Raw genomic sequence first — 26391 nt, 5'->3', positions numbered from 1 at the left:
GTCTGTCAAACTTTGCATGGCAGAGTTGCATCCCCTCCCTCCCCCAACCCTATCACACAAATGGTCTGCTATAGGAGGACAAGCGCTTCACACTTCCACCTCAAAAAGAGGGAAGAAATCATACTAAAGCACATGAAAGCCTTGCTCACGTGACATTCTCTATGTGTGAGGACAAGCAAACTACCACCCAACCAATAGAACATCACCTCCTCACCCCTGCACTCCTCAAAATCTGCTCTAGAAGGTTGAGAGAACCTCACTGGAACATATTTGTGAGTGTGCAGGGGGAGGGGAGGAAGATGAAGTTCTGTTGCATTAGCAAAAGTTCACTTGCACAATACTGGATTCCACCGACATATGCATTGTGAAGGAAAGGCAGGTGCAGTTCGCCAGCACCAAAGGCTAGTAAGCAATCTGAACCAGGACTCAGTGAATGGATTTCCATTTCTGCTTGGGTTCATTCTCACTTGTCATGTGCAAGTGTCAGGTCATACTGAGGAGTGATACAAGGCATGCATGGAGTCGTTGGCCACTCCTAATTTTCAACACCTTGCTGCCCCTGCTTCCCCCCAAAACAGCAAAATAATGAGGCTCCTATGTGTGTACAACTACAAAGGTTGTGGAATCAGGACCAGCAAGGTGATTATCATGGGGAGTAGGACTAGTGGGAGTCTTCCCCAAGCATCTCCAAAACCGTCAAGTGGCAGGGTACCCTTTTCCAAAGGATCTGGTGCATCTGTGAAGAATGTCTGAATAGGGCGTCTAAGGTGACTGCTGCATGGATGCACCCAATACATTAATTTCAGCAGCACAGTTTGTGACACAGTAACATCTAGTTGGCCACTGAGTGACTAGAATGCTGGACTAGATATGCCCTTGGTCTGATTCAGCAGAACGGTTCTTATAGTCCATTTGTACAGAACGTGACATTCAAGAAGAACGACATAATGTATTGCTGACACGAGAGCCCCTCTAGTAAGCATAAACCACTTGAAAGCCCTTTTTAAAAATGAGAAAAGCCTGGAGCTTTCAGTTTATACTGGAGGAACCACAAAGAACTCTGAGCACACCTGCAAAAGAGCAGCACACGAAGATGGTAGCTGAATGACATTCTGAGCAACGATTCAAAAGAAAGAGCAATATACAATTTGTAAGAGGGTCCAGTATCTGAACATCACTTGGAAAGGTCCTCCTTTACAAGACTTTAATTTGATTTCACACCTACAGCAAATTTAGACAAAGAGCTTGGTTTTAAATCATTGCGCCCCCCCTTACAGTTTAGCAAGCATCCTTATATATTAGTGCCTTATAAATCATTCAACACATACTAATGATGGCAGACATTTATTTTGCTTGTTAACAACAGTGTGGGTGGGGACTAGGAACATCATAGGGAATAAAGCGTATGGGGTTGGTTAACACTTTCATACATGCACACACACAAATACACATGTTCTTCCCTGCAACCTTTCCTCTCAGGATTCTCCCACCCTCCAGTCAGTTTGGATGAAGGGGGGGAAATCAAGCAGTAGGGGGAACGGGAACCATTTGTATGTCTTCCCTCCCCCCCCCCCATCAATTCTCCTCTACAAACATTTCACAGCCCCATGCTGATATTACAAGGAAAACATGGTTTTGATATTCTTACCCTACCCTTTTTGCCTTGTAATGGATAGTACTAATCTCATTCTATGGGGCCACCATCAACATTCAGAAATCTTCAGAAAATTGAAATGTTTAAAAATAGTATTTGTATACACTAAACCATTCATACCACAGGATAACCCAAAGAATGTCTGCTTGTGATAAAACCCCAAACCAAATATATATTTTCCTCCTGTGTCTACTACACACTATGGGTTGGATCCAGACTGTGTAATACTTAGAGGAGATACAATGAAATCTTTGGGACTCTAGTCATCCCGAAGTCAATTGATATAAATCGGTCTACATCTGGTATGACTAGGTTGGGATCCAACCTTAGGGCCTGGTTTAGACAATCTGCGGCCCCAAAGTTTGGGTCTCTTGAACTGATTGATTTATATGCAAATAAAGGTGCTTTTTGTAAACCGCTTTGAGTTTTGTTTCTACAGTCAAGCGGTATATAAATTTTACAAAATTAAAAAATGTTTATTGCTCACTATCAGTTGCTACTGAAAAGTTTGCATTTCTTGAAACCATTGAGTAAAGCAGGCATTAAGAACATAATAGCCATAAATTGCTAGGGTAGGATATGCCTTTATGCCAATATTAAAAATGTATTTATATAGAAATGTTTTTATTGTATGTGCTCTGGTCCATAAATGCTTATGTCACAATTTGTTAACATGCCACCAGATGCTGTTTTAACTTGTCTATAAAACTTGTGCCAACTGGAGAACCATGAAGTACTCATCAAAAGAATGCAATATGGTTAAATACACCACCACCACACAATTTAGATTCAAATGAATCAAGAACTAAAAATAATGGTAATATGGATTCCTTCCCTAGCACTCTCCAATTTTGGTTTTGGTATTGTTCTTGCTGCAGTATGCCTGTAGCTGAAGGCAAGATCTAATTAACCTCCAAATGGATGGTAAATATTTAGACAAGCCCTTTGACAATCAAAAAGGAGACTTCCATAAGCCTAAGCCCTTGTCAAAGACAAGGGAACAGTGTGGAGTCTATTGTTAGGCCTTTCGGAGTCATTCACAACCAAGGTGTTCAAAAGACTGGGTAATCTGGAGCTTTAGGATTGAGGCATGGGAAAATTGTTGGTTTCATTATTCTAATTATACCTCTGAATTTGAGAGTTATAATGTAGTTTCCAAAGATCTATTCATATTTGAGAAAGAGGCCGATTGCTAAGCATCTGCATTACTTTGCTTTTATGCAGACCTCCGTAATTCCTTAATTAAAAGATCTGGCACCAGAGGAAGACATATTTGACATTGGAAAGACTTTCAAGAATTTGAATTCTAGCTTTTTGTTGGTCAGCAAATGCCAAAACATTTTCTAAATATTTGCTGACTTTCCAGAGATTGTTCTGCAACATTTTACTTCAAATACCTAAAGTTAACTTAGAATACATGAATGTTATGAGTTGTAGCCATTGCTGGGCAGTCCACAGAAGAGCAAAAACATTTAGTACCTTTGATTGGACCAAACTTCCATATATCAGAACAGGAGTACGGAAACACTTTCGGTCGCGTTCTCTTCTGGGCAACCAGTCAGATTTGGGTACATGATGTATGCCACTTATGGCAAATGAAGCCATTTCAGAATGGGGCAAAAATTCCTATTCAAGAAGCATCACTTTCTCTGAGACGTAGTTGAATCACACACTGTGCTCTAGTGTATCAGTAAGTAAGCAAAAGAAGTGAAGATGCAGATTTCTTCCAAATATATATATTTCAAGCTGGAAAGGGATTGTGGGCAAAGGCAAAATATTGTTTTTTAAACAGATCAGCTACTAGCCACAATGGTTATGTTCTACCTCCACTGTCACAGGCAGTATGCCTCTGAAAACCAGTTGCTGGGAATCACAAATGTTGCACTCAAGTCCTGCTTGCAGGCTGCCCATAGGCATCTAGCTGGCCACTGTGAGAACAGGAGACTAGATCATGGGTAGGCAAACTAAGGCCTGGGGGCCGGATCCGGCCCAATCACCTTCTAATTCCAGCCTGCAGACGTTCCGGGAATCAGTGTGTTTTTACATGAGTAGAATGTGTGCTTTTATTTAAAATGCATCTCTGGGTTATTTGTGGGGCATAGGAATTCATTCATTTTGCCCCCCCCAATATAGTCCGGCCCCCCAACGTCTGAGGGACAGTGGACCGCCCCCCTGCTGAAAAAGTTTGCTGACCCCTGGACTAGATGATCCTTGGGCCTGATCCAGTATGAACTGTAGCACATCATGTATTGAACCACCTGTTAGTCATACATGATTAGACCTACTGTGGTTAATGGAGATGACTAACTTAATAATAATAATAATAATAAAATTTTATTTATATCCCACCCTCCCCAGCCGAAGCCAGGCTCAGAGTGGCTAACAACAGTAAAATGATAAAACATTCTAAAATCATTTCATTATAAAATTACATCAAAACAGATTAATGGCAACCATTGGGCTAGAGTTCTGTGAAGATTGCCAAAAGGAGGGAGTAAGGCTGTGCCCTGGCCAAAGGCCTGGTGGAACAGCTCTGTCTTGCAGGCCCTGCAGAAAGATGTCAAGTCCCACAGGGCCCTACTCTCTTGTGACAGAGCATTCCACCCGATCGGAGCCACAGCCGAAAAAGCCCTGGCTCTGGTTGAGGCCAGCCTAACCTCTCTGTGGCCTGGGTCCTCCAAGATGTTTTTGTTTGAAGACTGTAAGTTCCTCTGTGGGACATACCAGGAGAGGCGGTCCCGTAGGTACGAGGGCCATTCATTCATATGGGTGTACTTCGAGCATAACTTGTTTAGATACAAACCCACGTTCTTTACCTTCCACGTGCTTCGGCCTCCATGTTGTCATTTTGGGGAGGCACTGCAGCTCCCCCCCCCTTCAGTAACATTATTACATGCAGCTTTTTAGACAGTGAATATTTTGTAGGTCTTTAAATAAATTTTCTTCCAAAACAAATATTTTACTAAGCCTAAGGTAAGAAGGTAGTCCAGCTTTGCAGTGGAAACTGAGCAACACACTGTTTCTTTCCTATAAACTTGTCATTATAAAATATGCCAAATGTAGTGGAGTAGAATGCTTGCTTCAGTAAGGCTAAACAGCAATAAAATTGTTAACTATGGCTATTTGAGAGAACTACTGTCAGACTTATGATCATGTATGGAAATGTTTTCTAACTGGTGTAATTGCCACTTGGTTTGTTTTGGTTACCCTGCAGATGTAAACTGTTTCTTCAGAATACCATAAAGGGACTTAATTGCCAAACATGAGTTTTAACAAAAAGAGCATTATGGAAACTGCGTACGGCAGCCTCAAAATAGCAACCCTATTATCAAAGGCAGTGACAGAACATGGAAATATATTTTTAAAATTTAAACTTCTTAATCAGCTATAACCTTGTTAGTACTAGTAGTGGCATAACCTGAGAATCTGACATTAAAGACTTCTAGGGAAAATAGCACCAAAGTACTATATAATAAAGGAAGTGTAATCCATGTGCATTCCTGATACTGTGTCAAGGAAGAGGAGACACAAAAATAGTTAAGTAATTGTAACAGAATTGCTGCTAGCAGTTGAACATTAAAATTTAAAAAATTACAGAGACCTCTTCACCAGGTAGAAGGAAGATGCTTACTTAAACAAAAAGTGCTTACTACTTGATAAATTTGAGTTACCTGACATAATAAAGGAGGCAGATTTTAAGATGCAGACCATCCAATCTGCTGCATGTGTATGTTAATTTAAAGCCCTGCACTTTTTATTTAGCCCCCTGAATTTTAATTCCAAGGCACAAGCCATGGCAAGTTTCCACTGAGGGGTTGCTGTTTCTTACTGAAAAAGAAATGGGGAGTATGCAGATGAGAAAAGACGTTGGTGTTGTCTTCCTCAGGAAAACCCTGCACATATCGTTTTGCTTGACGGCTACACTTTATAAGATCCACAGACAGCTTGTGTGTTGCAACATTATGACTTGAAGACACGCTGTGCTAGTGGTGCAAGCTGCTGTCAATATAAACACTATCAAATTTGAAAAACAAATTAAAACATTATTTTTAATAGGCGAGGGACTGTTAGTACCAATGCAGATCAACCATTCAGAGGGCTTCAGCATTTGCTATGGAGCGATATGCCCCTTCTGCTATGGAACCAGTTTCAGAGACAGACAGGGAGCAGAAGACTATTTAAAATCTCTTTCAACTGAAAAAGCACCAAACACCATGTAGTTACACTGATGTCCTTGCAACAGTGGGTGGTAATTCTGAGGAATTTCCATTCCATTAAGGCACCACAGCAAGGACTAACAGCCTGTTTAACTGTCAGGAACTCTGTATGTTGTCAGAATCCTTTTTCATAAGAGAGTGGGCAATATAAAACTGCATGTTCATATCCACTCAACTTTCAAACTCTAGTTCCTAGATCAATGAAAGGAAAAACTACAAAGGTTGTGACTTAATATAAAAATCATTAAAACATGTACAGTGGTGCCTCGCAAGACAAAATTAATTCGTTCCGCAAGTTTTTTCTTCTTGCAAGTTTTTCGTCTTGCGAAGCACGGTTTCCCATAGGAATGCATTGAAAATCAATCAATGCGTTCCTATGGAGACCGTCCAGGGACAGAGGGGAAGGAGCACGCGCCTTCCCCTCTGTCCCCGGACCTGTTTTAAAGCAAGGGAAGGGGCAGCGGGGAGAATCGCTTCTCCCCATTGCCGCCCCCTGGTTCAAAAGGGGTCCGGGGACAGAGGGGAAGGCGCGCGCGCCTTCCCCTCTGTCCCCGGAGATTGCAGGGCTGGCAACGGGGAGAAGCGATCTTCTCCCCGCCGCCCCTTGCTTCAAAAGAGGTCCGGGGACAGCGGGGAAGACGCGCTGCGCTTCCCCGCTATCCCCGGAGCTTGCGGGGCAAGCTTCGTTTTGCGAAGCAAGCCCATAGGGAAATGCGTCTTGCGAAGCGGCTAAGAAAACGAAAAACTCCTTCGTCTAGCGAGTTTTTCGTCTTCCGAGGCATTCGTCTTGCGGGGTACCACTGTATGCATTGTGTAAGAAAGTAGGGAAGGTGTTTTGGATGCCTGACAGAACAGCTGCTGCAAAACTCCAGAAGATAAACACAAATGTGATCTGGTTTGTCACACACACTCTACAAATTGTACATATGAGCTCCTAAATCCATTCCCACAAAAGGTCTGCGGAATTCATGAAAGTCTCTGAGCAATGTCTCTAAAACATACTATTACTTATGCATTAAACTGCCCCTGCCCTTCATGTGATTTATGCATTCAACTTAGGTATATTATATCAATTCCCTCAGATAACTACATTTAGATGCTTGAATAATTTTTGGTCCAGGTTTCTGGGATTCAGAGTCTCAGAGGAACCAGTGTTTATATTCTTCTTTCTAAAAGTCCAAAGATTAAGGCACTTCCACCCATTTGCTAGAAGCTTATTTAAAACCAATTTCTTTTCATACTGCTTCAAAGCCCCTGAATCATGTGCTCCTGTCATACATCCTACATATCAAAACCTCATATGATCATAGTCATAGAATCGTAAATAATGCAGAAATCTTTTACCCAAAATGGGGTTCAAACCCACGACCCTGAGATTAAGAGTCTTATGCTCTACTAACTGAGCTATTGCTAGGTAGGTTGCACCCCTTGAAATACCATATGTAGAGTCTGTCGGATAGTCTAATCTTCACTTAGTTGCTTGCAATCAGTTCTGTTATTCAGTGCCTTTTGCCATTTGTGCCTCTACATTTGTTTATTTTTATGGTGCAATTCCTTTATTAAAATGGTTTGCAATGAAGTGCATTTTCATGGGGTACTTTGCAAAAGGAAGACTGCATGGGACTGTAGCCTCAACATTTAATTATTGCTATGTGCATGCAAAATACATGACTGCTTTGTATCTCTCTTTCTACAGGTAGATATTTAGCTCAGTATGTCTTATTTGATGTTTTTGGGAGGGGGAACAAAATATGGCATACAAAATATTACAAAGTTATGCCCTGTTTGCAAGCATCTTCCATTTCAGGAAATAAGCACTGAGACTGATTCTTAATTGTTTAATTTGATCTATATGAAAACTAAATGCTTGGGGAAAATGAAAAGATATAAAGCCTCTTTCCTAATAAGTACAGGAGTTAGCAAGTTCTGTCAGGTAAGGCAAATGTGGAAGTCAAATATCAACTAAAGGTGGCTGGAGATCTCAGGCTACATGCTCAGCCACTGAATAATCCATTCCCTGCAACAGAAAGGTGTCCAGAAAGGTGTGTTAACAATCAACACAATTGTTTACTTGAACATCAGATGAAAATGTTAAAACGTTTACATTTGGAGTCAGTTACAGCTATATCCTAGTCTAGATACTGAAATATTCTGTGCAAACTTGTTTTCTAACATTTAGTAGTCCTTTTCCAAAGGCTAACCTATAATACTATGCAGGCAATAAATTAAGGGTGCACGCCTTGGTATATACAGTGGTGCCTCCCAAGACGAAATTAATCCGTTCCGCGAGTCTCTTCATCTTGCGGTTTTTTCGTCTTGCGAAGCACGGCTATTAGCCGCTTAGTGGCTATTAACGGCTTAGCGGCTTAGCAGCTATTAATGGCTTAGCGGCTTTAAGAAAAAGGAAACAAACTCGCAAGAACTCGCAAGACGTTTCGTCTTGCAAAGCAAGCCCATAGGGAAATTCGTCTTGCAGAATGACTCAAAAAACGGAAAACCCTTTCGTGTAGCGAGTTTTTCGTCTTGCGAGGCATTCGTCTTGCGGGGCACCACTGTACTTTTCTAGGAAGAAATGCTGCTGAACACAGTGTGACTTTTTTTCAAACCCTGACAATTATACTCTATTCGTCAGGCAGGCTTTTGGGGAAACAATTTAACAGCATATTAAAAATGAAAATGAATGTTAACTGTTGATGAACCTATCACTAGCCAGAGAACTTCTTATTTAATAAAAATAATTCTCATGGCATATTTTCTAATCTGGCACTTGATATTAACAAGTATCCCAGATGTTGATCTACATGAATTGCATAGTTCCTAATGTATTTGAGAACCAAACCTAGATAACTAATAATAATAATAATAATAATAATAATAATAATAATAATAATAATTTATTATTTGTACCCCGCCCATCTGGCTGGGTTTCCCCAGCCACTCTGGGCGGCTTCCAACAAAGATGAAAAATACACTAAAATGTCACATATTAAAAACTTCCCTGAACAGGGCTGCCTTCAGATGTCTTCTGAATGTCAGGTAGTTGTTTATTGCTTTGACATCTGATGGGAGGGCGTTCCACAGGGCGGGTGCCACTACAGAGAAGGCCCTCTGCCTGGTTCCCTGTAACTTGGCCTCTCGCAGTGAGGGAACTGCCAGAAGGCCCTCGGAACTGGACCTCAGTGTCCGGGCAGAACGATGGGGGAGGAGACGCTCCTTCAGATATACTGGACCAAGGCCGTCTTACACATATTTAACGTGAACAACATGTTTATATCTCATCATTTGAGCAGCAAACAGACTTTTTTAAAAGTAAGATTTAAAAAGGAACTGAAGACACCTACATGTCTAGTTTTGCTCACAGAAAGTGGCTTTATAAATACTTTATGTTTACCTTATAAACTATTAAACTAAAGGCTAACCCAAAGTCAATTGGGAAGACGAGTTACCATTGTGTAACAGTTCTTTTGAAGTTGTTATGACATTCTACAATCCTAATAAACATAATAATATCATTTCAAAATAAGCTCTTTAGAAGAAGGCAGTGCATATTTAATTTGAAAAAAATAGATGACTAAATCATATTTTCCAAGGTACTAGCCGTTTTATAAAGCAGGATGAAGATAGCCTCAGCAGTTTTTCTTTCTAAAATGTTGCATAATTATTATTTTTCATGCACTTGTTGCTCCAGCTCTTCAGCCAGTGAGGCTCCCAGATCAGCTTACGTTACATATTAAAAGAAATCAGAATTACAATAAAAACAATCATAAAACAAGACAATAAACAGAAAAGCAGATTAAAAATCCAGCATTACAACAAAGATATATATATGAGAAAACTGAGCAAATAAAATAGCTTTATATGAAGTAATTCCATATATCCAACAGGCACCATTTAAAATCGACTCACTCAGTAAGTCTCCAATCACACCTAATTCATACAGGTTTTATTGAAACCAAGATTTCCTTTGATCTCAGTCCAAACCGAACATGACAACTGAGGTGTCCTACTGGTGTAGGAAGAGAAGCGGGGAGGTTTGATTTTATCAGCAAAAGCGCTCCGTGGGCAAGGGGTTACACTGATTACATATGCCTGGCTCAGTTGCCCCCGCAGCTTCTTATTAATATGCCAGAATCAAAACTCACATTTTGATCCTGGCTTGTTTCAACAAATCCAATCCTGGTAAAAAGAAGCAGCAAACACGAAGCACATTGGGTTGGCAAAGGATAAACATCCTTTACCAGCCTTCTTGGTCACCTGGAGGGAATTCCTGCACTTGCCTCCATGGAATTCTTAGTAACCGATGTTGGCCAGGTGAGTAGTGAAATAAGAGACTGACTTAATACTGGAAGTGGAAGGTTTCAATTGTCTCCTGTCGGAATACTTGAGTACAAGCTAGCATCAGCTCCACACATAGAGCTAAACCATGGTTTACCGTTACATCAAAAATGGGCAACTGCTGACCTTTAAACACTTGCAATATGCCCAACATTCTACACTTAAATTCTTCAAGATGCAGACTGCAAGCAAGTTAATTTTCAATATTACAACAATACAAGAAAATAAGGCAATGTATAGAATCGAAAGGAGTGGCGAAAACAAGAGATTAGAGACTGCAGTAAATGTATTTTGAACTGTAGCCATAACTAATGTTAAGCTTTCAAAAAACAAAACACACACACAGAGAAGTTATGACACCTGGCTATATAGTTTCTGTAAAACTTTAAACCCTCCATTAAGCTGTGATGTTGAAAAGGCCCAGATTTCTTGTACTGATAATTCCAATTGTTGTCAATCCTAAATCGATCATAAAATTTAGTTTCAACTGTCTGGAAAACAGGAGGCTTTTCGTTTTAGCCATGAGTTTAGTTTTCTAAATCAAACACTAATCTTATGTCTGTTACTAACATAACACTGACTGATCTCTAGTGGGTTTTTTTACTTGCACGCTCCAATCTGACCCCTTCCTCTTCCCTTCCCCAATCACTTTCAGTACTATACATGGCTAGCATTCCATCTGAAATGACATTAATGTTAGTCATTAAACCACAGTTTTAAACCCACTTCAAACTCTGGTTTAAAGCTAACCATGGCTAGTGTTAACTGCAATTCAGGTGTAATGCTAACCATGGTTAGTCATGGAAAGGGATATGAAGGAATTCAAGCCAAAGAGAAGAGGATGAGTGACAAATTGAGCACATGAACTAAAGAGATTGAAGAAGGGGGAGAAGCATGCAAACCGGAAGGGTACACCATGACAGAACAGGAAATATTACACCTGCACTATACCTGGGCTGAGCATACTTATTTCAGAGCAAATCCCATTAGTGATACTGGGATTTACTTCCAAATAACTGGATTAGGAGAACAGTAGAAAGCTTATTCCAACCGATTCAGGACACAGATAAAATACTGAGTACATAAGAACGCTACTGCTGGAAGGCACATCCAAATCCTAATTCCCCCACCACATACACAGATCTGATGGAAAGTCAATTCAATATCCTGTTATTCACACCACCAATGATAATAAGGACAAAAAAAGTGCATGCAGTTAACTGTACCTGATACTCGTTACATTCAAAAGGAGAGTCCTTGTGTATGGCCATCTGATACTTGGCAAATAAAGCAGCAGACTGGGTGAAAGATGATTTGAACTGCGGGTCCTCTAAAGAAACAGGTACTAACCTCACCTTCAGAGCAAGGGAAAACAAAGGTACTTTGTTGGCATTTGTCCAAATGCTTCTGAAGGTAAGGCTAGTATGCTATCTCCTCAAATCCATTTCAAAGCCTCTTCCTAGGAGACATACAAGGAAGCCCAGCAACCGCAGAAATGTATTACTAAGATTTGAAGCAATGGTGGCATTCTAAGTGCTAGGCTGGTTCTGCACTCCAGGAACAGGAAGAGCTCGTTTGCATACCAGCTGAAAACAGTAATACTAAGAGCCACTTAATATTCTATGCCAATTATCTCTCCATGCAAAATAGATAACGTAATCAAAATTCCAGGTAAGTCAAGAAGGATTTGACTGTCTCATGTTTTAGAGGGAGGTGAATTCTGAGATTTCTCAATAAGATCAATAATGGAAGGCAAGCTTGCCCCCTACAACCAATATTTCGCTGCATCCTGGAGTTGTCATATATTTTCTAGAGTGTACTCTCAGTTCAGGCAAAGCAGTGATGTTAAACCAATGGCCTGGTCAATGCTTCAAGCGAACTGGCTCTGTAGTTAAGGTTTACTCATTACTGGTCTAGTGAGAATAGTTCTAGATTATCAGAAGTTCTCAACTAGAGTTTGTAAACCTGAGGGCTATACACAATTCTCATCCAAAAACCTTTCCCACCACTCCAAATATCTTAATCGTGCATTGTAAATGGCAGAACTAATACACCAACAGATATGAACATCTTCCAAGTTCTGGCCTTCACTGGGGTACTCAGCCTCCCTTCCACCCAAATGGAAGTCATACAGGAGAAACCTGATTCCTGACTTCTACATTACTGTAATCCGCATACTTGTCACTAGATTACGTTTTTAGGCACTAGTGACTAGGCACCTAGGTTTTTGCACCTCTGGACTTCGTCACTCTGTTTGGTCAATCACAGCCAACATAAAAGCCAGTTCTGAATACACATAATCCCAAAGGAATTATCCATAAAGTATGATCTACTCTGCAAACTAAATTCGCTACCATCTTCCACAATCCATCACTATAACAGACACTACCCACCACAATTTACATAGGCTGGAATCCAAATTTAGCCTTCCACAAACAGAAAGGCTCCTTCTTATCTAGAGATGATTACTGATCCAGCAGATTCTCTCTATTCGCTGCCCCCGCTGTTGCAGAGGATCCTACCAGTCCTCCAGACCAGTTTTTCAGGCACCGCAAGGGGGAATTGATTAATGTTGCCTCCCCACACACCTTCTGCCAGCAGGAGAATCCCCAGTGGAGCTCCACTCAGAGGATACACCCGCCAGTAGCAGCCAAGTCAGGACCCAAGTCTGTTTATCAATGATTACACAAAGTACAGTCATACCTCGGGATAAATACACTTCAGGTTGAGCGCTTTCGGTTTGCATTCCGCAGCAACCTGGAAGTAACGGAGCACGTTACTTCCGGGTGTCACCATTCGCGCATGCGCAGACGGTCAAAATGACGTCACGCGAATGCGCGAAACGTGACCCGCTGTCGCGTCTTACGTTCTGTTCAGGATGCGAACGGGGCTCCGGAATGGATCCCGTTCGCATCCCGAGGTACCACTGTACATTTTGAATGGAGAAGGATGCCTTTATGCAACTGATGCTTATCAGGAAACACTAACACTTTCTAAAACCATTCCACCACACACACACACACACACACACACACACACACACACACTAAAATGATCACTATTTGTGACTTATTTCCATTGCTGAATTCAGATATTTTGCCAAAGAAAGCAGACAGAACAGTGTGAACAAAGTGAGTTGGGAATTGTCAGGTGAGAGGAGAAAAAGAAGCCTACATTAAGGAAAAGGAATTGCCAAAGGATAGATGAGGGTATCAGAGAAAACTGCAGTATGGAAGGGGCAGCAACAAAATATAATGGGTACTGATTGAAGAGTAGCCATGTCCTAGATACCACATGTCTTCTTGCCTGAATGAAACTATGGGCCTTTTCAGAATTTCACAGTACCTTGCAAAGGTTGGTATGTTAGGGGCAGAAGAGAATGAAGATGGAAAGTAAAAAGTAAAGAGTAAGTCAAAGAGTTGAACAGGTGTAAGGAAACCATTTCATCCTACACACACACTCTTCCAAAACTTTGTTCTCCTTCCCCATCCAATATGCAACATACTTTATGGATAGGACCTCAGCATAAATTCAACCCAAAGTTAACTGTGCCCTAATTTTTATTTATTTCATAAAATTTATACACCACTTGATTAAAAAAAAAAGCCCTCAAAGCTGTTTACAAATATTGGTGAAACACACTCAAGCCCTGTAGGATCGCCCATTATAGAGGCACGTACAACTTTCAAAATCTAGCTACCCTACTGTTTGGGGAATTTAAAGTGTATTTCACTAGTTCACCTGTTCCTCTTTATGCACCATCTCCAATGTCAAAGCAAACCCCATTATTGCTTCTCATTTTGCTTGAAGATGTCTTTAATTATTTGTGGCACTCATGAGATATGCAAAACCTCCTTGAACTTCCAGGATTTAAGTTTTGTTTAATTCTTTTTTTTTCTTTTTTGAAGTTTCTATGGTTATTAATTATTTTAAAGGAACAGCTTCCAAATGTCTCAGAATAGACCAAAGCAACATGCTTGTGTCTGACCTGGCTGGCGGTTGGTTTATCAGGTGGGTCCTTGTGAATAACCATCTGGTAACGTTTATAGACCTGGTAAGACTCCTGAAAGGTGGCTTTGAACAGGGAACTTGGTGGAGATGATTGCACCAGCCTCACCTTCCAAAGAAAGATATTCATTATTGGAATAATAGCCATTCAAAAGCTGGGAAGAATACAAACAGTTAGAAACTAGCTATAGTTAAATCAACATTTACACAATGAAATCAACAATACTTTTAAACAACCATTTCCCCCTCGAGGCCAATGTTACTTTCTGCTCCACTACGCCTATTTATTTATTTTTTTAAGAAATGAAAAGATTATTTTCCATGTAACCATTTAAGTTTAGTTTCTAGTCATTGTTCTGTAAACACTGTGCACTTTACTCAATAGTTTACAAAGTCTAATACAAAATCAATTTTGAGTGAATCATGCAGTTGTATAATAAGGATTATTCAAACATAAATACATATATTCTATACATGTTGTAAGAACAAAAACAAGTTGCTACTCAAGTCCACATCCACCCTTAAATTGCAGGAGGTCATTTTGCTTCCTGCCATTTTCCTATCAGTCTTTGCTGTTGGCTATCTACCATCACCTTTGCACTATTTTGAGATGCTAGGACAAGAACACTGATGAGATTTCTTTTAACACAACTGAATAATTTAAATCTCCCTTAAATCCTATTAGCACAACTTTATGTTAACACATACTATACTAGCAGTTCAATCCTAGGTATGTTTAACTCAGAAGTCTCAAGGAATTCAATGGGACTTCGTTCCTAGTAAGGGTGTTTAGGATTACTGTCTCAGCCTCCTCTTTCACTATATGCCACAGAACCCCAGAATATCACCATTATCAAATGGAAAACAGACTTAGCACACATAAATGTATGCTTTAAAATGTGCTATTAGTGGAACTATACCCCTTTTTCCTAAGAAAAAAATAAACAAACATGCCAGAACGAGGGATGAGAAGAACAAATACTGGTTGCCACTTATGGTTTGGAGGGAAACAAATCATAGATTGCATTTGGACAACATGACAAACCAGACCCTGACTTGTTTTACTTGTGGTATGGCAAGAATGGGGAAGAAGCACTGCAAAAAACTTTCCAGCAACATGCACCAGCAAGTTGCTCACTCACATCAAACCATAGTTTGTTTTAAGCCATAGTTTAATGTGATACATGACCTGGGCCAACGTATGCCTCAAGTTCACTATTTTTTCTGCTAAGGCTAATGTATCAAAATTTTGATCCAATTCTCAATAAGAAAAAAACTATTTCCCTTACATCTTGGCTATGAGTCATGTCTTGCAAGAGACCAAGCAAATACCCTGTCATGGCTAGGTGCTACACTGAACAGAATCTGACCTGGCGTGGCAATCGCAAATGAACAGAGCAAATGGAGTCAGAGGTCATGTTAATGCTAGGCAGTAATCAAGGAGCCAAAGTCAAATGTCCTTCCAGGGTCAGAGACAAGCTAAAACAGAAGCAAGGGTGGGTCAAAACACAGGAGGCAAGTACATGACATGCAAATGTTTTTTGACAGGAGGGTGACAAAGGGCAAGTTACAAGATGAAAAAGTGTAAGATCAGGGACAGAATCCGGGATGAGGCAATTTAAGTGCCCATAAGGGAAAGAACTATAATCAGCCAGGGTGTGCTTTTGACCATCTAGAGCAGGCACCCCCAAACTCGACCCTCCAGATGTTTTTTGGGACTACAATTCCCATCATCCCTGACCACTGGTCCTATTAGCTAGGGTTGATGGGAGTTGTAGTCCCAAAACATCTGGAGGGCCAAGTCTGGGGATGCCTGCTCTAGAGCAAAGGTTCCCAGCTGAAAAAAGCCCTGCCACCATGCACCATCACCTCCTTCTGTTGCTTGACTACTTTCTACCTGCATGAGGCCCCTTGCCGTGGGGAAGGGCTGTAACCACCACCAGCAGGTGGGACCCCCTCTCCCTTACTTGCCAGGCTTTGGGAAGTGGCTCTTAATATCCAGTAGCCACTGACGAACTCTGGGGCCCACCGGATGAGAGCCACTGATCTAGAGGTTTGCAGCCTCAACCCGAGACAGAAAATCCAGCTGAACAGTGGTGACAGGCATCCTCTCTCCCCACTCCACCAATTTTGAGGGAGATAAAGGGGCTGCTTGGAAAGACTGGTTCACAGTAGCAAGACCTAGTTTCCTAGGGACCAAGGACTGCTCTCCCAGGAGCTGTTTGGTGCCCAGGGAAGTGGCCAAGAGGATAAAGTAATTCTTTGTCAGCTACCTTGTATGTAAGTTTCAGCACGTTGCCCAAAACTGGTTAAGAAATTCTTTTCACGGGGTAAATAGGTAATAGACTCATATGCCATCATATGCATATCTGGGGGGAAAATAGGTCCTAAAAATTTCCAGAAATGCACAAATTATAGCCAGGAGTCTGGTACTGGAAATTGATAAAAATATTTTGTGAAACAGCGTCTTCTTCAGTAATGTAAAAATCTAGCTATTTGTCATTTCTAATTTTTACTTCAAATTAGGGGACTAATTTTATATAACATTCATATCTAATTACAGTTCCACTAATGTGATTTTTGTTCTGGAAATGTACTAGGCTATTCATTCAGGTGGAACCACAGCACCCTCTTGTGTTTCTGCAAAGAACTCATCCACTTAAGTTTTGCACACACTAACATACACACAACAACGTCTTATGAGGCTAAACTGAAAACATCGCAGGACTTCTCAAATGCCAGTAATTGACACCAAGGCATGTTTCACATCTGACTAATCAAATACCTTCAACATAAGCAGCAGTGCAAGAATGACATGATGGCTCTACGTATCACATCAATCAAAGTAAGTATCTCAGTACCTCTAACTGGTGCACAGGTTCGGTAGGTAAAGAGGCAAAAATGAAGTCTTCAATCGATTTGGGCTGATTGGTTTTAGCTTTTGAGCGCTGGCCAAGCAAAACCTGAGCCTCAGTTTGCAGCGAAGGATTTTGTGTCTGGTTCTGAAGGGTCTTCTGCAATTTATGTTCCTTCCTTAGTTCCTTTGCTTTACGGCAGGGTGGCTTACTCAAGTCAGCTCCTTTCCCTAGAAAGGCAATGCGTACATACTCAATGGGGAAAGAGTGTGTTGTAGAATTGCTACATTCATTCACCTGTACAGTATACTTTTATGACGACTGGAAGAAAGGCAATGAATACCGTAAGCAAAAATGTAATCCTCTTCTGATGTTCCAACTACATTTTATTATTGTGCTTGTATTGGGGAAAATAGAAGGGTGATCCCCAATATCCCTGTGGGTTTGCCTGGATGCTCCAATCAATACCAAAACCAGTCAGATCAATTAACAGGCATTTATTTAGCACCAGAATGTGATGCCACATGACGCCCCCTTTGACAGAGAGGACAGAGAGTACATTGATTATTGCTTTCATTTTATGGATCAATGGTCTCATTAGATAGTAAAATTCCTGTTAAATTGTTGTTTTAGGGGTTATTTTTTAAAGTCTGGAACGGATTAATCCGTTTTGCATTGCAAGCCTTGGTTTTGGAACACTTTGGTTTTGGAATGGACTTCCGGAACAGATTAAGTTTGAGAACCAAGGTACCCAAGGTGCCCAAAACACTTGTAATCATTACTTGTAAGGTTAAGCAGCACAAATAATTTCCTACTTGTGTATAAAGTTATAATACTGTATTTGTAAGCCACTCATTAGTCTCCCACCCCTTTTGTGCAAAAGTAACACAAAGTGGGGCCAGCAGTCAAGAAGGTGGTTTCTGCACGTGCATTAGAACCAGCACGAAACAAAACTGAAAAATCTAGAACACATTCATATTTTTAAATTGCAGGATTAAAACACCCCACCCACTAAAAGAGGCTACTGATAAATTAATTAATTCCTGGTTGAGGGGGGAAATGATTTTGATGGGCACCTGAAGACAGGTAATAATGGTGCTAATTGAACCACCCTAGAGAGAGCCTTCCACAAGCAGGGAACCATGACAGAAAAGTCCTGTTCTCATGTCACCAGCCTCCAGACTTCCTGTGGGAACATGAAGAAGGGCCTCAGATGACGACTGCAGTGTCCTGGTCTGCTCATATGGGGAGAGGCAGCCCTTGACGTACTGGGGTCCTGAGCCACAGAAAGCTTTATAGGTCAAAAGTAGGACTTTGAAATGGGCCCAGAAACTAACTGTTAAGCCAGTGCAGTCAGCACAGGATTGGTGTTATGTACTCAGGCTGTCTTGATCCAGTGAGCAACCTGGCCGCTGAATTCTGAACCACCTGCAATTTCTGGAAATCACACAAGACAAACAAGGAAGAAAAGAAGGTGCAAAGCTGTCTTGCCTTCTTCTTATATTAAAGATTAGTTACCTGGTTTGGGAACTGCCGGACTAACTTTAGCTGATTCCAACGGCTCCCCAGAATTGGCATTAACTTTCCCATGAGACAATTCAATATGCTCTGAGTCTGCTTTCTTCACAGTTATTTCTCCTTCCCCACTCTCCACCTTCTCCAAATGATCAGGATTGAGGGGTTTTAGTTCAGCCTGACAGCTGCCTGGTTCGTCTTTTAAGAAAAAACTGCAGCCATCAGTATCTTTGGTGTGAGAATCCATAGGCTCCACTGTAAATAGGGGAAAAATTAGAACAACCACGAACAAAGGAGAAAGGACAGCTGATAAAAAAACCTATATAACACTAATAATTAAAATTTAAAAGACAGCTACAGTTCTATATAATTTACATGCCATTGACCTATTGATCTAAGTAAAAAAGAAATTTAATTGCACAACAATTTCAATTGCACAAAACCACAACAGTAAGTAAGTAATGTTTAAAAGACCCTTTATTACCTTCACTGTCTACTACAGGAATTTCCCCCTTCATTAAGAATTTCAACATCTTCTTTAGAACCTTCTTATGTGATTTGGAAGGCTGGAATTGTAAGGCCCGGCATCTAAAAAAAGAAAAAGGGAATATAGTCAAGGTATCCGCCAAATAATATAGTATATTAAACAAAAATTTGATATGTATGTTATCAATTAGTCATGTAGTCTAGGTTCCATGGAACAGTTTAGGCTTTGTTAACAATACCACATTAATTAGTGGCTCATGATGCTCTTTCGATATTTCTGTGGATGTTTGGAATTATGACAACATTAACATTTAATCACCCACATTCACTAAAATGGGCTGAGAAGTTACATGGAATTAAAGCCCAGCAGAACACAGTTTCAAAGTCTTGCAATGTACAAATTACTCTGATATTTTTACATCTCTTTTCAGCAAGGTTCTTTACAACACTACAAGTACAACTAAAAGCATTTTATGCACAGGGTTCCAACCTGCTTGCTCATAATAAACTGTTTACCCTCACAGCAACCTGCTTCACAGCTTAATGACATCATGAGTCACCATTTCCCATTAATATTCACATTAAGCAGATATCTGAATCTGTCTATATGTCGACATTCAAGAAAATATACAGAAGTATTGCCTTACCTTATTGTATATTGAGGACAACATGTACGATTCATAATAGGCTTGTAAATGTATTTCCCACTCCTATAAGTTTAAAAAAATAACTATTTAAAATGTATGTTTAGTTCTTAGAATAGCCATGAATTATAAGGTTTAAATAACTTATTTGTTTAAACCACGATTCCTGGGTCACACATAATGTTAATCTATGCACACAATTCCCACCCAGCATGGTCAATGGTCAGGGATTATGGGAATTGTAGTCTTGTTAAAGAACAATGCACTAAACCAGGGTTTGGCATTATGCGCAAACCAATCTGAGACCACTGTATTTAAACTGTTGCTAGATATTTATTTAAGAAATGTATACCCCACTTTCCAAATGCTCTCCGAGGCACATGATCAAAACCATCCAAAGCAATTAGCTCGTCTCTTGGCGATGTACAATGCAGCGGCATTCTGGAGTTATTGCACTATGACTGCTGGCCATATGGGACTCAGAAGAAATAGGCTGCCCACACCTGGATGTCTTCTGATGATAAGTACTAGACATGTATCTACTAAAGGTGGGAGTCTCCACATAGGCCAGATGGAACATGGGCCCCAGCTCTTCTGAAAAGGTCCACTCAAGTCTAGAGCCCCTCTTTTCAAGAAGGTACTGCTAGTCAATTTCTTGCACCAAGATCTACCAGAATAATGATCACTTTAGGTGACGCTTAGTTTTAAATGGAACACTTCAAATGGGCTACTGGTCCTAAAAAGAGACTTCTCTTAGAAAGAAGTCAAGTTGTCCCCTGTTCACAAATGGAGAACTTTTCTGATAGTATACAAGTTACAGTTGGTTTAGATATTGCAACAAAACAGAAAAAGAGCAGGAAACGAAATGAACTCACTCATTGCATGGGAGCTCTTGGAGGGCCAAACTGAAGTTTATGCTCTGGAGGTTTTGCTTAATATGATTAGGAAGGACCAGTTGGTCAAAGGGGTTCAGGTCGGAGCTAAACAATATAAATTGAGAGCATTTGCAGATGACCTAGTACTTACTTTACAGGAGCCAGAAGCTAGTACGAAAAGAGTTTTGGAAATAATTCAAGAGTTTGGTCAAATGGCAGGATTTAAATTGAATAAGTTAAAGACTAAGGTATTGGAGAAAAATTTAACACAGATTGAAAAAGAAAGGTTTCAGAATGAGACGGGGTTGACTGTGGTTAAAAAAGTGAAATATCTGGGTGTAAACATGACAGCTAAGAATGTGAATTTATTTAAAGACAATTATGAAAAAACTTGGACAGAAGTGAAAAAAGATCTGGAGATTTGGTCAAACTTGAAGCTTTCCTTGTTAGGTCGAATTGCAGTTATAAAAATGAATGTATTGCCAAGAATGTTGTTTTTGTTCCAAGCATTACAAATAATGGATAAAATGGACTGTTTCAAGAAGTGGCAGAAAGATATATCTAGATTTGTCTGGCAGGGCAAGAAGCCCAGAATAAAATTTAAGATATTAACGGATTCAAAGGAAAGAGGGGGGTTTGCCCTGCCAGACCTTAAACTGTACTATGAAGCGGCAGCTTTCTGCTGGCTAAAAGATTGGCTGCTTCTTGAAAACACAGACATTTTGGATTTGGAAGGTTTTAACAATATTTTTGGGTGGCATGCATATCTGTGGTATGACAAGGTTAAAGCGCATAAAAGTTTTAAAAACCATATTGTCAGAAAAGCACTATTAAATGTTTGGGTCAGATATAAAGATTTGCTGGAAAATAAAACTCCAAGGTGGTTGTCGCCAATGGAAGCTAAGGCAGTTAAAAAGTTAAATATGGAGTCGAAGTGGCCAAGATATTGGGAAATTTTGGAAAAGGAAGGGGACAAATTGAGATTGCAGAGTTTTGAGAAATTAAAAGGGAAGGTGAGAGATTGGTTGCACTATCATCAAATAAATGAAGTGTTTAAATTGGACAGTAAAATTGGCTTCCAGGTGGAAAAATCAAAATTAGAGACTGAATTGTTAGAATCCAGTACTAAGAACTTGTCAAAAATGTACAATTTGCTGCTGAAATGGAATACACAAGATGAAATGGTTAAATCAACTATGATTAAATGGGCTCAGGACATTGGTCATAATATTTTATTTGCTGACTGGGAAAAGTTGTGGACCACCGGGATGAAATTCACGGCATGTAACGCCTTAAGAGAAAATATTATGAAAATGATTTATAGGTGGTACATAACCCCAGTCAAGCTTGCAAAGATCTACCATTTGCCTGACAATAAATGTTGGAAATGTAAGGAAAAGGAAGGCACATTCTTTCACCTCTGGTGGACGTGCCCGAAGATTAAGGCATTCTGGGAAATGATTTATAATGAACTGAAAAAGGTATTAAAATATACCTTCCCTAAGAAACCAGAGGCCTTTCTCTTGGGCATTGTCGGCCAAGGGGTGTTAAAGACAGATATAACTTTTTTTATGTATGCTACAACAGCAGCTAGAATACTCATTGCAAAGTACTGGAAGACACAGGATCTACCCACACTGGAAGAATGGCAGATGAAGGTGATGGACTACATGGGCTTGGCAGAAATGACGAGCAGAATCTGAAACCAGGGAAGAGAAGCAGCCGAAGAAGAATGGAAAAAGTTCAAGGACTATCTAAAGAAATACTACAAAATCAACGACAGTTAGAATGATGTTGGACTAAAGTAAATGGTTACTATTAGTAATGGTTAAGACAAGGAGAATAAGAATGATTAGCTTAAATTTATAATAAAATAAGGGAAGATTTGCTGAGCAATTGACTAGAATTTGGAATACAGAAATGGGAGGCATGAGGAAGTCGAAGAAGAAAGGTTTAAGAAATTAGGATATGAAATGGTACTTGTTTTTTTTTTCTTTTTTTGTTTTGTTGTCCTTTGTTTGTTTATGTATGTTTTGTTTGTATAAAAAATTGTTTAATAAAAATATTTTTAAAAAAAACAAACTGAAGTTTATGCTTATGATGAAAGAGACCATAAGGGGGCTGCAGAATTATGCACTGTCTCCTTGCCTTCTCAAGTCTCTCTCCATAGCAAATGCCCCACTTCTTCCTTAATTGCCACTAAAACCTGCTGACCTCTAGATGCTCGAGGATGTAGTCTAACTCCCAGCCAACATTGCCAATGACCAAGGATGGTGGGGGGTTGAGTGTAGCAATATCTGGAGGAACATAAGCTTACTATGCCTGAGCTGAAGGCCACATAGACACAAAAGTTAAGTAGGTCCTCCAAACTAGGTTAACTAGGGATAAGTCTACACTCTTTCCCCAATAGAAATAGACACTGCCATATATTTTCTGTGAGGAGGAGTGAGAAGCTAAGACTGAAGAAGCTCAAGCAGGGCAGCACTTTGCTAGCATGACTTGAAAACACTTTCCCTTTCAGTTTCCTCATGGTACAATGTGAAGTTTATGATCTTATATATTTTTACAATAAAATCCGGCAGTTTGAATTCCACAATATGCTCTTTAATATTGAAACACTGGATTCAGTTACACCAACAGTGCTCAGATGGCATCTCTTACCTTCGCCAACCTCTGTCGATAAGATCTTGGTAATCTTGGACAGTCAGTGAATGAGCCCACATGCCTGAAACACACATCAAACAAGAAATGAGGGAGGGGGGGAATAAAAAGTTCACTTCAAATAATGGGAACAAAGGCAGTTCCTGTGGAAAGCTACTGCTTCCTGTATTTCTTTGCAACACAAAACTTTTTTAAAAAAAACAACCACTACTGAAATTTTTTAAACATAAAATTAAAACTTTGTGATGAACATTAAAATCCACATTCCTCACTAGTTTTGCTACATCCACCCAACACTTCAACACCCTATATTTAGTCTCTACCCCAATCCCACTGACCAATCTAATTTACTACGCTCCATTAGCTTTTTCCACCATTACTCTCCCCAAGTCAATGCTTAAGGGAAATGGTCCTATCTGCATTAGCAACAAGTCCTCCTTGTCCTCCTTTGACATGTCACATTCAGCTCTATCTGCTCCTTCTGTCTCAGAGGCATTCAGCAACTCTGCCAAATCTAGCTCTGTGTTTATTCGCCCACCATTTATTCGGTCCCATTGTTCCTTACTGTCCCACCCCTTGCCTCTTTGCAACAAAACCCATTTCTTTCCTCAAAAAAATTGATCCTCCTCCTCTACTGTCAGCAAAAAAAGAGACTTCCCCTTCCCAATTAGGCAGCCAAAATGAAGAGAGCTTGGAGAACAAATATTTTGTGTAGAGGAGGACTGTGAGCTCAAAAGAAACCCCTGCACTGCTTAGCAGCTGCTAAGAGGCAGTTTGTTTTACACCTGGCTCCAGCTAGCCACTCTCCACAATATGAAATTTGTGAAGCCTGCCTTCTCTGCTTTTAACTCTCTCAGCAGTCACATTGCCAGGCCTTTTGTACTGTCCCCGTGGTTCTTCCTAGTTCTGAGAGCCAAAACAAAACACAAAACAGGGAAGGGAATGGGGACTAAATAAAGGATCCAGAGAGAGGACAGTAACTAACTACCAACCATTTTTATGAAGAAGTCTTGAGTTCATGGAAGTTTACACCCGTGGTTCCCTACCCACAGGGGGCAATCTGATTTTTAAGGGGGGCAATTTGAGAATGCGTTAGACCAAGCCTTTTAGGCTTCCTCCACATGAATAGTTCACTTCTTTTTTAATAATAAGAATTATATGTCACGGGGCTGGGGGTGAGTATCAGGATTTTAGAGATGCTTAGGTGGGGCATAGCAGAAAAAGAAAAAAGGTTGGGAACCACTGGTTTACACCATTAACATGTTTGGATTTTGGATGAAGGTTTTTTTGTGTGTGTGTGTGTGTCCCCCTTCCCAATCCCTGCTGCAATCCTCTGGATTGCACAGCAGTCCCTGGCTTTTCAAGGGAGGCCTGAAAAGGGTAACCCACCCCCTTACCTTATCTCCTTGTGGCAGCCCCTCAGCTACTGCCCTAGAAGTGGGGTACCCAGAAAGTGGGCTTGTGGGTTTCATTAAGCCCCCCACCCCGCCTCGCTTCTTCACCATAGCTGGGAAGAACTTGGACGGGTGAACACCAACCCGCCTAGACTTCCAAGGGGCTGCAAGGAAACTGAATCATTTCGGACCCCCCGAAGCCAAGGCCCAGCTCAGCCCATGCGCACTTTCCATGCATCTGGCGCTCTGCTCTTATTTCTTTAAAAGGTAGTTTTAAGGAAAGGGAGACAGCGCCCTCCCTTCCTCTGCTGCCTCTCCCCGCCCTCGGGACCCTAACCGTGGGAGAGGTTGCCGGTGTCGCTCTTGCAGTAGCCGCAGCGGTAGCCGTCGTCTCCGCCCAGGTACTCCACGATACTTGGGGAACTACTTCCCCCTGCCGCCGCCATCTTTGCCGGCCGGCTTAGGGTGCCACAAACCCTTCAGGGGCCCCGGGAAGCAGCGGCAGCAGCGCCGGCGGCCGCCATCTTAGCAAAGGGCAAAAGTTTGGGTGGAGCAGGGAGAGGGCTCCAGTCTCCCTCGCTTTCTGTCGCGACTTCCGGGAGCCCATTGCACAGCTTCGCATCTTCCATGTGCGGGGCAAAAAAAAAAAAGAGGCATCAAAAGTAAATACTGCGTCTTAAAGGGACAGGCTTCTTATTCGTTGCAGCGGGTTTAAGTCTATCGTGTTCTCTGCCTTAAAAAAAACCCTTTAGACATAGATATCGTTTCTTTTTCTGGCACGGTTTTGGGGGTTTTATTTGTCTTTAAAACCATCGTGGCGAACAGAAATTCAACAGATGGAGATGAAATGATGGGAGAACCTTTCACCTGTTTTGTTCACTTTGCTGCCTGCTATGCAGCTTTGAAAGGCATTGTAAATTTCCCCAGAAATAGCCCAATACTGTGTCGCTAATGCAGCCAGTGAATTCTCAGTTCTGACAGTTGTGTCGGTATCGTGCATACATCTTGCACACTGTGCTTGTTTATTTGGGCATCAATCCCACTGTGTAGAATTTGATTCCCCAGGTAAAGAAGCATAGGACGACAGCTTTATTTCCACTTGAAGTCACCCCAGGCATTGGGGAAGTAACATATAGACTATCAAAATAATTATAACATCTGCTCCACAGCTCCCGGGCCAAGTATACCCTTCCCTTCCGTTTTGTCTAATTGCCTAGCCTATTTTTCCCTGTCCTTCTCATACAATCTGATTAATGAGCAAACTACTGCTTTAAATTATGTCAGTAGGATAAACATTACTGAAGCTGCAGCCCTGTCTACCCACTCAGTGGGACTCACTTTTAAGCAGAGACTGCCATACTGAGGAGGGAGGACTAGAGTGCTCAGGTTTCCAATTTTTTACGGCTTTCTGACATTTTAAAACGTCGCACGAAACTCATAGACGACAAAACAACTATGCAGGTTCATCAGAAGCAAGTCGCACTGAGCTCAGCCGAGCTTCACTTTTGCACAAGTTTATTTTGGTGTAAATCCCACTGTTTGTGCGGGACTAAACGGTGGGCTCAGTGGGGTTTACTCATTTGCAAGAGCCTTACTTCTGAGCAAACGGGTATTAGGCTAGACTAGAGCTCTAAACGCCTCCTTTTCGCGGGCTTAATTTCTCTTAATTTCCTCTTAGCCCAACTACGTTTCCCCATTCAAAAGCTCCGAAGTTCTGTCCAAAAAACCCAACTTTTTTTTTTTGAGC

The 26391-nt window shown here is 40.9% G+C and overlaps 1 protein-coding gene across 12 annotated transcripts in view; it reads right to left on the bottom strand.

Annotated features, from left to right (window-relative positions):
* Positions 1–26391, bottom strand: part of ATE1 (arginyltransferase 1) — an 80009-nt gene that overhangs the window by 52763 nt on the left and 855 nt on the right. For 3 of the 12 annotated variants that reach the window (XM_053389011.1, XM_053389016.1, XM_053389017.1), the window contains exons 1-7: positions 24982–25208; positions 23251–23314; positions 19718–19780; positions 19069–19172; positions 18588–18839; positions 17076–17299; positions 11433–11561 (exon numbers count right to left, since the gene is read on the bottom strand). In XM_053389011.1, coding sequence (XP_053244986.1) covers positions 11433–11561; positions 17076–17299; positions 18588–18839; positions 19069–19172; positions 19718–19780; positions 23251–23314; positions 24982–25090 — 945 coding nt within the window. In that variant the 5' untranslated portion in view covers positions 25091–25208. Of the gene's footprint in view, positions 1–11432; positions 11562–14194; positions 14324–17075; positions 17300–18587; positions 18840–19068; positions 19173–19717; positions 19781–23250; positions 23315–24981; positions 25212–26391 lie in introns of those variants that run through there. The other 9 variants (XM_053389015.1, XM_053389020.1, XR_008330601.1 and 6 more) reach the window with 8 other exon arrangements.

The sequence above is a fragment of the Podarcis raffonei genome, chromosome 5 (assembly GCF_027172205.1).
Source record: "Podarcis raffonei isolate rPodRaf1 chromosome 5, rPodRaf1.pri, whole genome shotgun sequence".
In the NCBI taxonomy this organism is placed as follows: Eukaryota; Metazoa; Chordata; class Lepidosauria; order Squamata; family Lacertidae; genus Podarcis; species Podarcis raffonei.
This window is presented reverse-complemented; position numbering and strand designations above follow the sequence as displayed.